This window comes from Dryobates pubescens, chromosome 17, assembly GCF_014839835.1.
Source record: "Dryobates pubescens isolate bDryPub1 chromosome 17, bDryPub1.pri, whole genome shotgun sequence".
Classification (NCBI taxonomy): Eukaryota; Metazoa; Chordata; class Aves; order Piciformes; family Picidae; genus Dryobates; species Dryobates pubescens.
Window position 1 is genome coordinate 3579895 of NC_071628.1, and position 14546 is coordinate 3594440.

General features: G+C 51.5%; 1 protein-coding gene across 1 annotated transcript in view; it reads right to left on the reverse strand.

Moving 5' to 3' along the window:
* ST8SIA2 (ST8 alpha-N-acetyl-neuraminide alpha-2,8-sialyltransferase 2) overlaps positions 1-14415 on the reverse strand; it is a 34303-nt gene extending 19888 nt beyond the window's left edge. The window contains exon 1 of the mRNA XM_054169177.1: positions 14260-14415. Coding sequence (XP_054025152.1) covers positions 14260-14357 — 98 coding nt within the window. The 5' untranslated portion in view covers positions 14358-14415. The remainder of the gene's footprint in view (positions 1-14259) is intronic.
* Positions 14416-14546: the final 131 nt, after the last annotated feature.

The following is a 14546-nucleotide window of genomic DNA, read 5'->3' on the forward strand; positions in this document are numbered from 1 at the left end:
ACTGGTTGCATTAAATACAGCTCTCCTTTCTGGTTTTTTTTTAACAAGTCAGGTGCTAGCAGTCCTCAAAGAAGGTTTCCTGCATCTCCAGGTTGCCAATGGACTTTCCCTGTCCTTTTCAGGGCGGGGACTGAGCTGAACGATCCGGACAGGGTTCCTGCTACTGTCTGCATCTTGGGTTTTCACTCGAAGCCACTCAACCTCTCCATTTTATTCGGACTCCTGGGTGACTTGTGTAGACCTCATCCTCACAGCGTGCCTCCTCCCAGCTCCCAGTGACCCAGCCCAGCCCCAAGGCTCAGTTACAGCCCCCTCCAATCCTGTGTCTCCCCTGAAGCCCCCCTTCTCCACCTTTGGTGTAACCTGGCTGAAGTTATAAGGCTAATTCACCACAGTCATTTACATGCTGGAGCTAAGACCCGAAGTGACAGCCTTGTCACTGCCAGGGTCTGACACCACTGCACAAGGACAGGTGCCAGACCTGCTGAGCAAGACCTGTGGTAATGGACAGTCAGAATGTGCAGCACCTATATGATGCTGTAGCGAAGAGCAGGTGGGACCAAGCCCTTTCACCAACCAACGCCACTCACACAAACTGTGAATCCTCACTTCAAGTAAATACACACAAGCATTGGTCTGCATCTAGCTGGCTGCAGAGCCTCTTGTTGCTTCAGTCTGCGATTTTCAAAGGGTCCTAAAGACCCAGTTGCCCACTCTGTGATGTTCAGCAGGAGCTGGGCTCCTAGTCAGACATTTTAACCTCCACACACTCCTTGCTGTTCCATTGTTTCTGTTGCACAGATAGCCAAATGAAGATGCTCATAAAGAGAACCAAATTATTATATAGAGGTCTTTTCAAACCTTAATCACAGAATCAACCAGGTTGGAAAAGACCTCAGAGATCATTGAGTCCAACCTATTACCTTGTACCTAACACCTCCTGACAACTAAACCATGGCTCCAAGTGCCACATCCAAGCCTTTTGTGAACACCTCTAGGGACAGTGACTCCACCACCTCTCTGGGCAGCACATTCCAATGGCAAATTCCTCTTTCTGGGAAGAATTTTCCCCTCACCTCGAGCCTAAAATTCCCCTGGCACAGCTTGAGACTGTGTCCTCTTGTTCTGGTGCTGGGTGCCTGGGAGAAGAGACCAACCCCCACCTGGCTACAACCTCCCTTCAGGTAGTTGCAGAGAGCAATGAGGTCTCCCTTGAGCCTCCTCTTCTCCAGGCTGCTCCTGCTGGCCACACTATTCCTGATGCAGGCCTGGATGCCACTGGCCTTCTTGGCCACCTGGGCACACTGCTGGCTCATGTCCAGCCTACTGTCAACCACTACCCCCAGGTCCCTTTCTGCCTGGCTCCTCTCCAGCCACTCCAACCCCAGCCTGTAGCGCTGCATGGGGTTGTTGTGGCCAAAGTGCAGCACTCAGCACCTGGACTTGTTAAAGGCCATCATTGTGACTCTGTGACACTGGACATCTTCCCTACAATCTCCTGTTGTACAGTCAAAGACAACACACACTAAGGATAGGATCCCACGGGGTGTATTGCTCACCTCCTGCTCACTTCAGCCCAGCAGTGGGTACCAGCCAGGCAAACCAGCTGCTGAAGACACCCATAGGTTCGCCACACCTGGTATTTTCCAAGGTCAGCCATACTTCATTACCAGCACAGACAAGCCAACAGTGCTGCACTGCTTCACTTCCCCCACCAGGGAAGATGAAGACACTAGGAAATTGGGGGCACTAATTAAGAAGCACGTGCCAAGAATAAAACCCAACCAACCAAACCCACAAAGCCTCAGCCCATTTTATGATACCTTGCTGACCTGGAGTTCCAAATCTCTTGGCTTCAGAAGGTGAAGACCAACCTCTATTAAAACTTCCCGGAGAGGCATTGATTCTGAAAAGCTTCCTGGCGCTCCTCCGTGTCCAGATTGGATTGCCTTATTAATCCAGTTGTTATCAGTTTGATTGGATAGCCAGCTCCACAAAGTACCAACTTGCTGCCTAATCCTATTATTTACAAAATGCTCTTCTTCTGACTTCTGTTGGGATGTTCCCCAGTGATAAGGCTCATCTCTGGGTGCTTAATGCCGTATTACTGCCTCATGCCAGCCTTTTGCTCTGAATTTCCACTATCTAAGATATTATATAGGTCAAATCATTCTGTGCTGAGATGTAAAGTGACACTGATTCATCTATCAGAGGATAAAAAAGAAGAAGAAAATTATATATATATATATATATAAATTGTCTTATGGTTCAGGTCCAGATTTTCCTGGATGAATAATTTCTGACAAATCAGACCTGGGAGGACTTTTCTATTCACCCACTATGAATAGGCTGTTTAGATGTTTAGGGTAGGGTTTTTTTTTAGGGGCTTTTGGTTGGGTTTGGGTTTTTTTGCTTCCCTTTTCATCATCTCCCACTTCTTAAATGATTCTCTTAATTGTTGCTAGGTAGGGTTTGGTCTTGCTTCGAGCAATTTCGACACGTGAAATCAAAGCTGCTTTGACTGAACAAGTAGGTCACACAGCCTCTTTGGGCGAGCAGATCGCTAAGAGCAGGCTCCATGCATCCAGATTCTCAGGGCTTACCAAGGAAAAGATGTGGTTTTGCATGGAGATTTTACCCTGCCCAGCGCCAAGTCCTGCTTCCCCCTCCCTCCCCCCGCCCAGCGTCCGTGGCAGGCAATACACACGGGAAGCAGGCATGAGAGGCATGAACCAGCTAGCGATTCCACCTGCACCCAACCACCCATCAGCCACATTTGGGGAGCACATTGCTGCTGGAACAAAACCTCTGCCTCTTTCTGACCTTGGGCAACACAAGTCCTCCTCTTCTCCCTCCTCCACATAAAAGAGGGAGAACAATCCCTTTGGAGGACTGCTGAGTAGAATTTATCCACCTGAATTCCTCAGACAGACTTCAGGGTGGCACAGTTTTTGCCCTGAGGGGTTCAAATCATGAGCACCTACAAAGGAAGTTTTCACCCCCTGTTTTTGTGTTGGGTGCATTTTAGGATCCTTGTTATACAGCTGGAGCACTGAGGGTGAGGTGGCTTGACCTGCAACACCAAAAATGAGTGTCAGAAGCCAGGACAGGAGCAGGCACTATAGGCTTACAGCAGACCTGTCCCCTTGAAAATGTTGCCCTTTACTTGCTGAGAGTGAGTACAGCTCTTGCTGCTGGCTGTGAGGGCAGGATGCTTACTGCCCAGCAGGCAGCTGTGTCCTGGGTTGCATCAAGCAGTGTGAGCAGCAGGATGAGAGAGGAGATTCTGCCTCTCTGCTCTGCTTTAGTGAGACACCACCCGGAGAACTGTGCCCAGTTCCAGGGTCCCCAGTGAAAGAGGGACATTGAGCTGCTGGAGCTGGTCCAGAGGAGGGCCATGAAGATTATCAGAGGGCTGGAGAACCTCCCTCACAGGGACAGGCTGAGAGAGTTGGGGCTGTTCAGCCTGGAGAAGAGAAGGCTCCAGGGAGACCTTATAGTGGCCTTCCAGTACCTGAAAGGGGCTACAAGAAAGCTGGGAAGGGCCTTTTTACAAGGGCTTGTTGTGATAGGATAAGAGACAATGGATTGAAACTTGAGGAGGGAAGACACAGACCAAGTATTAGGAAGAAATTCTTTACAGTGAGGGTGGTGAGACACTGGAACTGGTCATTCAGGGAGGTGTTCAAGGCCAGGCTGGATGAAGCCTTGAGCAACCTGGGCTAGTGGAAGGTGTCCCTGCCCATGGCAGGGAGATTGGAACCAGATATCGTTAAGCTCCCTTCCAATTTAAACCATTCTACAAATCTATGTCACCCAGAGGACCAAGGGAATCAATCTGACAAGGTCTCACTAGCCTGAGGAGCACATGCAGGCACTGGTCCCCTGACTTGGCTGGAGGCTGTAGCCATAAGGCAGAGAAAAAGAAAAATCACCAGCTGTATTTATTTTGCTTTTCAAGGGTTTCTGTGGGGCTCAGGTCAAAGCCCAGCCACAGCCATAAAATGCTCTGCTATCACAGGAGAGAAAAACAAGGAGAGGAAAGGCTTCACTCACTGCTGGTCAGCCCTACATGCAAACCAACTGGCAAATTGGAAACCAGGTGAGAAGTGATGGAATCAGAGATGCATTTCTGACCCTGGAGATCATACTCTTGAACACTACCTCATGCACTCTCCCTAACACTGGTCTCCCCCCAGTGCATCCAGGAATGCTGCTCTTGCAGGCCCATTTCTCATCTCACATCGTGTTTATAACACCCCAGGAGTAAACAGGAGACCTGACACTTCCAGACCCTTGCCTGTGACAATTCACCAGTTGCCTTTGAGGCTTTCATCCCAAGTAACTAGTGATGAAATGAGATTACATGGCCTCAAGTTGTGCCAGGGCAGGTTGAGATTGGACTCAGGAACAATTTCTTTGCTGCCTGAGTGGCCAAGCATTGGAACAGGGCTGCCCAGGGAGGTGGTGGAGTCACCCTCCCTGGAGGTACTCAAAAAACGTGCAGACTTTGCACTTTGTGACATAGTTTAGTGGACATGATGGTCTTGGACTTGCTGATCTCAGAGGTCTTTTGCAACCTTAATGATTCCATGATTGAGATTAAGAGAAGTGGTGGCCATTGGGCAGCCCTGCATACTCACGCTCCCCTGCTGAGCCAAGTCCCCTCTGATGGGATTCATTTGTCAAACATTTCTAAAGTGTTTGTCTGTTAGGACAAAAGATCCTGCAATCCATCTTGATGAGATGTTTGAAATTGCACTTCAATGTGTTTAAAATCTCACTTGTTCATATTGTCACAGCTTGGCAGCCTGAGTGCCAAAAACTTCCTCAATACCAGCTTCTATTTTTACTGCTCTAAGCTCCTTTCTTCCTATCAAGTCATAGGACCACATTTGGGAGAGCGGGTCCATATCATGGCTTGCAGGAAAACCACTTTGCCCTGCTGGGGTCCTGATGCAGCTCCAGACACAAGCTGCAGGGGCAGTGCTTGTGCAGCCAGGCTGGCAGAGCAGCATCCTCCAGCAAGCCAAGGAGAGCCGGTGTGAAAGTGCCAGCCAACAGCCTTCCTGTTGCTCGCAGCACTTGCTATTCTCTCCAAGGGACACCAGACCTGCCAATCTCATGCAAACCAGCCTTGCTAATTTGGTCACCTCCTTCCATGCCCCAGTCCCACCTCCATCACATCACCCACCCTGCAGGCTCCTTCCTGGGGACCACAGGGAGATGTAAGGTGGAAACCATGGCTCCACATCAGCTCCTGCACAAACAAGAGCACATTTGGCCCTGAGAATTCTGCCTGGCTGCAAAGCACTCTGTGTAGTTCCTGCAAGCTTGCACTGAGGATGCAGGAATTAAGGCACAAGAGTTTGCAAAGCAGAGACCCCTGTTGCTTCATAGCAATAAGTCAATCAGGCTGAAACGCTTAGGTGACAGAACTGGCGAAGAACCAGCAGGAACGGCACAGCTCTGATGACTAAAGGACAGGAGGGCACAGGAGGGATGTCTGTGGCAGCCTGCCACCAGGATGCTGCTTGGGGTTCACTCTGCACTGGGGTAATCAGAGCACCACAACCAAATCCCTGCTCCTGCCATCAGCAACCTGCCCTGAAGGACCCATGAGAAGCAAGAGGATGCTCAGAGCAGCCTGAGCGTTTCTGCTGCCAGCAAGAGAACCATGATCCAGGGCTTTCAGGCTCTGCCCTCAAACCAGAGGGCACTTCCTCTGTGCCAGAAAAGTCTCTCTCATACCTGTAGAGTGTCAGGTTTCACATCCACATGCACCCAGCACAACCTCCAGCACAACCTCAGCACAGCCTGACTCGATCACCCTGCAACGCTCTTGTTTTATCACTGCTCTAATGACAGGATGCTCAAGCACTTGGGGGCTCAGTTGTCACACACCTCACCTCTTCTCATCCTGCATACTGGCACCACCTTATTCCTTCCTTCACCTCAGGTCTTCCATCAGAAGTTTATTCAGTTGAGTTTCTTTGTTAATGAAACAACCAGCAAAGGAAAAAACATAATAAGACTGAAGCAGGCAAAAAAGGATCCAGTGAGGGGCTCGGGATGAGGGGGGTGGGGTGGTGTTTGTGTATGTAGCTTTCCCCTTCTGGGAGGAAGAAGGAAAAAATCCCCAAATCCCAGCAAAGATCTAGAAAGAGGCAGAGACAACAGCCTGACTGCTTAACAAGCATGTCTACACTACACATTTTTCCTGAGATGAATTTTTTCCAGCCAACAGAGCAGAGTGCCCAGGGAGCACAGACAGCAGAGCATCAGTCTTGCAGCAGATCCTGGCACCCTGAGAATTCGTGTCCCCAAAAGACTGAAATCCCAGAGGCTCCTGCAGCATCTTGAATGCCACAGACCTTGGGAAATGGGAATGGTGCAAGATGAAAAGATACTGTGCCTGAGGGGCTGTGGGTCCTGAGACTCATCCTCCCACACCCATTTCTTGCCACTGCTATGTGGAGCCCCTTGGAATAGTCAAGTTCATGGGGTTTCTTCTTTCACTGTTGAGGTGGATGCTGAGGACCTCTCCTGGGCAGTGACATCCTCTTGGAGTGGTTCTTCTGTATGAGCATCCTCAAAATAACATCTGGTGCCTACACAAAGAGGGCTGAGAGCTACACCCTGCAACCAGCCTGAGCTGTTTGCCCAGCATTGCAGGCAGTCACCAGCAACATAGCCTAGGACTTTCACAGGGACTTAATTGCCAGATGACAATGTCCAGATGCCAATATTGAAAAGCCAAGAGTGATTTCAGAGCTCAGCCTTGGCTCACAAAGTTACACCATGGAAATCAGACAGCAGTAAGGAGAAGTTTAATTACCAACTCAGCAGCTGCTGGTTGACTGTCAAGTGTGCTTCTGGGTATCTGAGAAGGCACTGGAGATGCCTTATGATGATGCTTAACCTGCACAGGGGAAGCATGTCCCCTGTTTTAGCCACTGGTTGAGACCTGAATGACATTCCTGAGGATGCTGATGAAGGCCAGGCTGGGAGGTGATGGGTCATGGTGGAAGAACTGTCCTTCGGTGCAGAGCTGCCAAACACATGGGTGGCACCTGGAGCCAACTGCAGTGCTGAGGGAGGCCTTGAGAGAGCACTTCAAAACTGTGTCACGGGGTGTGACAAGATGTGCTTTTAAAAGATGTGCTCCTGGAGAGCACTGGACAGGGAGGGACAGCGTGCTCAGCAAGCAGATGCCCAGCCTGGGGTAGGGGGAGTGTGTTTCTGATATTCCCAGGGGGTTTTTGTATGCATTAACAAGGACTTTGTTTGCTGTAGCAATAAGAAAGAGTCCAGCACTTAAATTTGGAAACAGCTGACCTGGTGCACAAGCAACCAGCTCAATGAATCAAACACTGTGCAAACAAGGAACCTCTGAAAGGTCAATAATGAGGCCAGCAGAGTTAGTGGTGTCAGGGCAATGAAGCTGCTGACTGCCTGGCAAAGGGGAGCATCCCTAAAGCCCATTTCTGTCTTGCAGTGTCACACCCAGGAGTGATGGTCACCTCTGGGCTCGTGCAAGGACTCCTGAGAAGGTTACTTGACTGCAGGTACCTGTCAGGATTCAGCACTTGGGCTGTAGCATCACTTGCTGCTTCAGGAAGACCACTTTGATCCCATCACCCACACCCCAAGCATCCTGACCACATGCTGCTCTCCTGGCTCATTCTCCTTCCTCACCCCACACCATTGCCACTATCCTGGCAAGGTTTGGCAGTGCTATGCCCATGTCCTTGGATCAGCCCTTTAGCTTCCCCACTGGAGCCAGCGCTGCTGCTGTTGATGAGGATGCATCTCACGAGGCCACCATTACCACTAGCAAGACTGCTACTCAGCCAGGACAAGAAGTTGTTTAGATTTACAGTGGGAAATCAAAGAAAAGGGAGCTGTAAAGATGCTTATTCTCTCTTTGTTTCTTTTTCTTCTTTTTTTTTCCTGTTGCATTGCAAGGGGCAGAGCTGCTGACACCAGCATGCTCTGCCCTGGTGTTTGCTGAAGTACACCTGAAACTCTGCTCCTAGGGTGAATTTAATGTGCCAGGGAACTCCCTTGTTTCCAGAGGCAACTGGGAACAGAAACCTGAGAAAGGGCAAACCAATTGTTGTTTTCTAATGTAGTTTGGGTTCATTTCTTGCTGCTGAGGATGACCCAGGCCTAGAGAAAACAACTGTTGGAGGCAATTAGAAGCCTGTCTTTGGAGCAGCTGTTTTTTTTATAGCAACTACAGCTGTATTTAAGTGGTGCTGGACTCAGGGATGAAAACCTAAAATACCTGTAGCCTGAAAGCCCAAGGAAAGGTAAGGGAGCCTCTGTTAAAGGCTTTCCTGGAAGATCAAAAGCACATCCTGGCATGCAGAAAGGCACCAATGAGTCGATGTCCAAGCAGAACAACCATGGTTGCTGCAAAGAATACAAGGGAAAACTGGCCCCTCCATCCATGCCTGGGAGAGGACAGGAGGGCTGATGGTGCCAGTGGGATCTGCTGTGTCACTGCTGGCCACGGTCCCAGGGCTTTGGTCTCTGCCCACAAGCACATCAGCAGCACAGCGGAGGGGGCACCGTACAGCTAATCACTGAAGCTCACTCTGAGCTGCTCAACAGGCCTGTGCTGACAACTCCTCATTCTCTGCAGGGAGAAAAAAGGCTTCCTTCCCTTTCCAGACTGGAATTGTGCATCTGCAGGGTTGGAGATGGGGAAAAAAAACCAAAAAGCCCTCCTGGGCAAAATGGAAACTTGAAGCCCTTGTGCAAGGTGCTTTGCTCTCCTCATTGCTCTGATCGCTGGGTGTGGGACAGCCCATGGCTTCAGCACCTCTGCACCCAAGAAGTACTGGCTGGTGATATGCATCCTTGTACCACAGCTACTGCTCTCCTCGCTGGCAAGCTTAGAAATTCTCTCCTTAGGGGTCCTGCAAGCTGCTGACAGTCAGACCACAGAGTAACTTCTCACCAACTGTAGCAGAAAGCCCTTTTAGGGACTGGTTATGCTCATGGTGCTGGGTTTCCCTTTTGTTCCACTGAATTGCTCAGGGGTCTGCTAGTGCTTCCCATCCTGCTGCTCCCATCCTGGCTCCTGCCAGACTCCAATAGCCTGCAGGTGCCACTGCTCCTGCCATTCCCTTGCAGATCAGCTTCAGGAAAGAAGCTGAGGGGACTCATCTCCTTCAACCTGCTCTAGGCAGGAGCACAGGTTTCAGATAGGTCTTTGTGGCAGACACCACACAGGGCAGCAGGAGATGAAGTGCAACACTGAAGCCAACCTGAAACTGGCTGCTTGAGCTCAAGTTAGAATAGAATAGAATAGAATAGAATAGAATAGAATAGAATAGAATAGAATAGAATAGAATAGAATAGAATAGAATAGACCAGACCAGGTTGGAAGAGACCTTTGAGATCATCAAGTCTAACCTATCATCCAACACTACCTAATCAACTAAACCATGGCACTGAGCACCCCATTCAAGTTATCATCAGAACAGTCAGAACCAAAGCCTCCACCAAGTATTTCCTTACTCAAATCAGTGCTGCAGCATTGCTTTTATTTTCCAGCTGGATGCACCAGGGCTTTTGTTAGAGCCCTGACATACCAAGGTCTCCCCAGTGGCTCCATTTACATGAATGGTTAGAGAATGCCTGTGAGCTTCTGTCCTGCAGAGAGGTATTACTCCTGCAGAGCAGCCTGGAGAATCGTTGGCTCGTGTGCACCCGCTGTGTGAGTGCACAGAGTCTGTGCTGGGAGAACACAGCACTTTATCAACTGAACTTTCTGGTGGAGATCAAGTCTTAGACTAACTCTGGGTCAGGCACAGCAAATCACAGCCCACAAGACTTAAGCTGGACATTTATACTCCACAGACCAACCTTAACAAGAAGTGTTATGACCACCACAGAGTGCAGAGCACTCGGAGCAAGCACGTCAGCCCCCACAAAGGGCACAAAATCTCCTCGTGGCGCTCCTGAGCCGTTGAAAGGCAGGCGTTAGGAAAGGGCACCTGAGGAAAAAGTGGCAATTTCCTGACAAGCTCCCAGGCAGGACAGCAGTGTTAGATACCCCAGTTCATCACTTCAAAAAGAGCAGAATAAATTCCTCTTGCAATCAGAACGGAGAGGTATGTGGTCCGAGCTAGCAGAAAAAAGGTTGACTCATATTAAGACCAGCCCATCACCCAGTGTCAAGTGCTCCCTAACATGGCTCATAGGCTAATTTGAGAAGTCACCTGGTGGCAGCGGGTCACCAGCTCCCTCTACAGACAATCAGGACACAGCCGGACCCCTGCGGAACCGCTACAGCAGAGGCGACAAAGAGTCCCTTTTAAACTGCTACCGAGGAGCAGAATTTTCCACCTTGTAGCCGGCAGCAATAATTCCATTCAATGCCAAGTCCTTTGTCTTCCTCTGTGGCAAGAGGTCTGGCCCGCCCCCCTATCCTGGGGCGGCTGAAGAGACGGCTGCGATCGCATCAGTGTCCCCCCAGACAGACGCGAACGTCTCTTTTGTTTCCTTCCGGGAAACAAAGAGCAGGAACCAGCGCGACGGAGAGAAACGTAGCTGCCACCGGGCTGCAGGAAAAGTTCAGCAGCCCGGAACCAGGCGGTTGTTGGGGAACAAAGTGCCAAGCCCATTCGCAACGGTGGCACCGCACGGCGGCACACGGCGCCGAACACGAGGAACGAGCCAAGGCGAGCGGGAGGAGCGCGGCCGGGCGGCCGCCGGCACCCCGCAGCAGCGCCGAGCCTGCGAGCCCGGCCGTGCGGCTATAGGTGATGCGTGCCTATGTCCACCCACATCAGCGGGGATGTAAGCGGGAGCAAAACCCGTGCGCAGGGCTGGCTGCAGAGTGGGAGGAACAGGCTAACGAGAGCGACATAGCGTCGGCAGCAAGGAACTGCTGAATTTTCATCCTTGCCCTGACACCTCTTTGTTTCAGCATCTCCCGGCTGCAGGAGGTGGTGTAAGAATATCCAGAGGAGCAAGATGGGACTGCTTAAGGAGGAAACATCTTTCTCAGAAGCCTCTGGCAGGCAGAGCATCTCCAGCCACCTTCCTTCAAGTGCGATGCTGGGAAGTTGCTGTCCAGGGAAACAGCATGACTTTCCTTTTTTTGTCCTTTTGCCAGAAATATTACATTCTTACTTTGTACCTAATGAACATTTTGGGGTTTTTTTTCCTACAATTTCTCACTAGTTGTAGGTGAGAGAAATATGTTCCCCCCCCCCGTTCCCACCCGTGTGAGGCATATTCTTCAAAAACAATCCAAATCGCAGGCAGGGGGCAGGGTATGTGTAAAAGTGGCCAAGCTGTTCGCTCCTCACAGTAATTAGAGAGTGTTTCCATGCCAAGGAAAAGAAGAAAAGAGTTGCACCTGCCTGCATTCCCCAGCCCCTTCCCCCCCCAGTGCTGTAAGCCTGCCAGGGGACACCTGGCCAGCTCTTTGCCTGCCTTATTGCTTGGGCTGTGCTGACCAAAGCCAAGGTGGTCTGCAGAAGATCTGGAGGAGGACGCTGATCCATCAGCCAAATATTCCTGAGCTGGGGGAAGAGCTGCACAAATACCCAGTATCTCCCCAGCCTCTAATGGAGGGGAGCTGTTCCCTTCCAGACACACAGAGAGTTCCTGGAAAACTTTGGAAGGGTCTCTTTCTCTATGCTGTTGTACACCTTTGCTGTCACAGTCCCCTTTACCTACAGGACCCGTTTGCAAAAGATGCTGCTATCAGGTGGCCCTCGAAGCCCCTTTATCATGCCCTCACCTGCTGCAGATCAGGTGCTCAGCTTTTCACATCTCCCCAACAACATTACTTCAGTCAGGTCGGAGCACTCTGCTGACCATTCCGGGTACCAAGGCAGCACAAGGCTGAAGTGGTTTTTATGTCAGGCTCCTGTGCTAAGTGCTTTGAGTGCAAGGTGAACGGTCCTTGGCTCCTTACTGTATTTGGGATGAAGGAACTCGTTTAGCCTGAATCACTTCAGAGATGCAATGGGGAAATACAGTGGGTGGGAGAAGGCAAACCCAGAGAAAGGGTCAGTTTGCCCTGCTTCATGATTACCTCCTAATGTAGCAGGGTCCCACCTTCACTCTGGACATCCCTTTATCAGCAGCACAGCTGATGTGGGAACTTGTCTACAAATGGTTGGGGACTGATACATATCAGAGGGCACTGGATGGCAGGACCACTCCCTCACTCCTTGGGGTGCAGGGTGCTCCCCTCCTTTCCTAGTTACCTCACAGACTACAGCTTCTGAAATGCCCTGTGAAACAAGCTGCTTGCTGCTTCTAACAATGCTCCTCTGACCCTGCTGCCGTCTCCCCTGCTGCACCCGCTTGGCAGTACTTCCTTGGTGGAACTACAGCAACAAACTCAGATGCCAGGGCTTGGAGATAAGCAGTCAGCGAACATCTAATTTCCATACAATGTAGAGAAAAGAGAGGAGGGAGAAAAAAAACCCCAAACCACAACAATGGGAATCCCTAATGAACCAGGGTGAAAGGCAGGAGAAGTAAGTAACAAAACAGAATAGATTTTCAATAAGGGCACAGCAAGTTCTAGGGGACAGATCTAGCAGATAGACAAGGAGAGAAGAAAGAAGGCAGGAAAGCAAGGGGATAAGAACAGCCTGCATGATGGGGAGGATGCTTTAGAAGCTTTTCATTTCCTTTATTATTATGTAGATAATGCCAGCTCATTGCAGAGCAACAATTCATCCAGCCTGGTAACCTACAGTCCACTGTTGGATGTTTCTGGACAAGGCTACTGACCTTTAAGCACTTCTTGCCTGTAGCACCCAATAGAACATAGCAATGAAACAATGACAGATGTCACTGCATTTAATTTATCATTTCAGCCAGGTGTTTGTTGGGATGTAACACAATGGATGATGCCACCTGGTCCCAACCAGAAAGATGGTGTGTCATTTGGGCCCTATGAGTGCAACCCACGCTACTAGGTTTACTGGATTTGTTTTCCCACACTGCTGTAGTGAGTTCCTCACGTTAATGCAAACCCTCCTCTCCATGCTTGCTCCTCTCACCCCCTAAGTTTCCAAGCAGCCCTCAGAGATAGGGTTTATGGGGCAGGTAGGGTGTTGCTTGTCTCCACAGACTTAGAGGCTGCTTTAGTTCCCACCATACAGACACCTGCAGATAAACACCCACCCTGGAAGGAATGGGGTAGGGGTGATCATGAAGCCCCTGATGCAGCCATGGGGGCAGATGAAGGAGTTGAGCTGTTCCACCTTGCTCCTCACCCTCACCCAGCTGGTCCTTGCTCAGTCTCTTCTACTCTGCAGACTGCTCCCTTATCCATCACCCTCACGGGCTGGCACTTTCTCTGTTACGCTCATCTGGATCAACACTGGTGCCCAAGCCTCCTGGGCTGCAACTTGCCCCACCATCCCTGGTCATCAGACTGCCTCCACCTGCTTAGAGACCTACACTATCAGTCCATCAACACCTGAGCACTGCCTTGCACACAAACCCCTCTCTCCAGACCAGTATCTGCTCCAATCAGATTGGTACCTGCTCCAGCATCCCTACCCAGACCTGTCCCTGATTGAGCATCCCTACCTAGACTGGTATCTCAGCATCTCTAAAAGGACTGGTACCTGCTCTAGCATTCTTACCTGGAGTAGTACCTCAGCATCTTTAATAGGACTGCTATCTGGTTCAGCATCCATACCCAGACTGGTACCTCAGCACCTCCAACAGGACTGGTACCTGCTCCACCGTTCCTCCATGGACCAGTACCTCAATGTTTTTAACGGGACTGATACCTGCTCCAGCATTCCTACCTAGACTGGTGCCTCAGTGTCTCTAACGGGACTGGTACCTGCCCCAGCATTCCTACCCACACCGGTAGCTCAGCATCTCTAACGGGATGGTACCTGTTCCAGCATCCCTAAGCGCGAAGGATGCCTCAGCGTCTCTACCACGAGCGGTACCACCTCCCGCACCCTTGCCCGGACCGGCGTGGCTGCCCCCCGTGCCCCGGCGCACCCTGCACTGCCCGGCAGCGAGGCGGTCCCGCCCGGGGCTGCCGCCGGCTCCGCGGCGCTGCGCGGGAGCGGAGCGAGCTCCCTTCCCACTTCGGCACAGCAAGAAACCGGGAGAGCCGGAGACAAAGAAACTGTCCGGGCGCCCGCCCACCCCCCCGCCCTCCGCCGCCTTCTCCTCCTCCTCTGCCTCCAGCACCCCTATCCTCCGCGCCCCTCCGCGCCCCTGCGCACTGGGGAAAGGGTTATTTACCCGCTCTCCTCCTCGATCTCGGAGATATCGGCGAAGATGAGGAAACCGACAAGCAGCGTGAGCAACGCCAGCGTCCAGCCCCGGCACGGCAGCGGCATGGCTCCCGGGCTGGGCTGGGTTGGGCTGGGCTGGGCAGGGCAGGGCCGGGCCGCTCCGCTCCGCACCGCTCCGCGGGGTGCGGAGCGCGGCGCCGCGCCGCGTCCCGCCTCAGCCCCGCCGCCGCCGCCGCTGCCGCCGCCGCCGCCACCCGGCGGGGCCGCTCCGCCCCTCGGCGCCCGCCGAGCGCC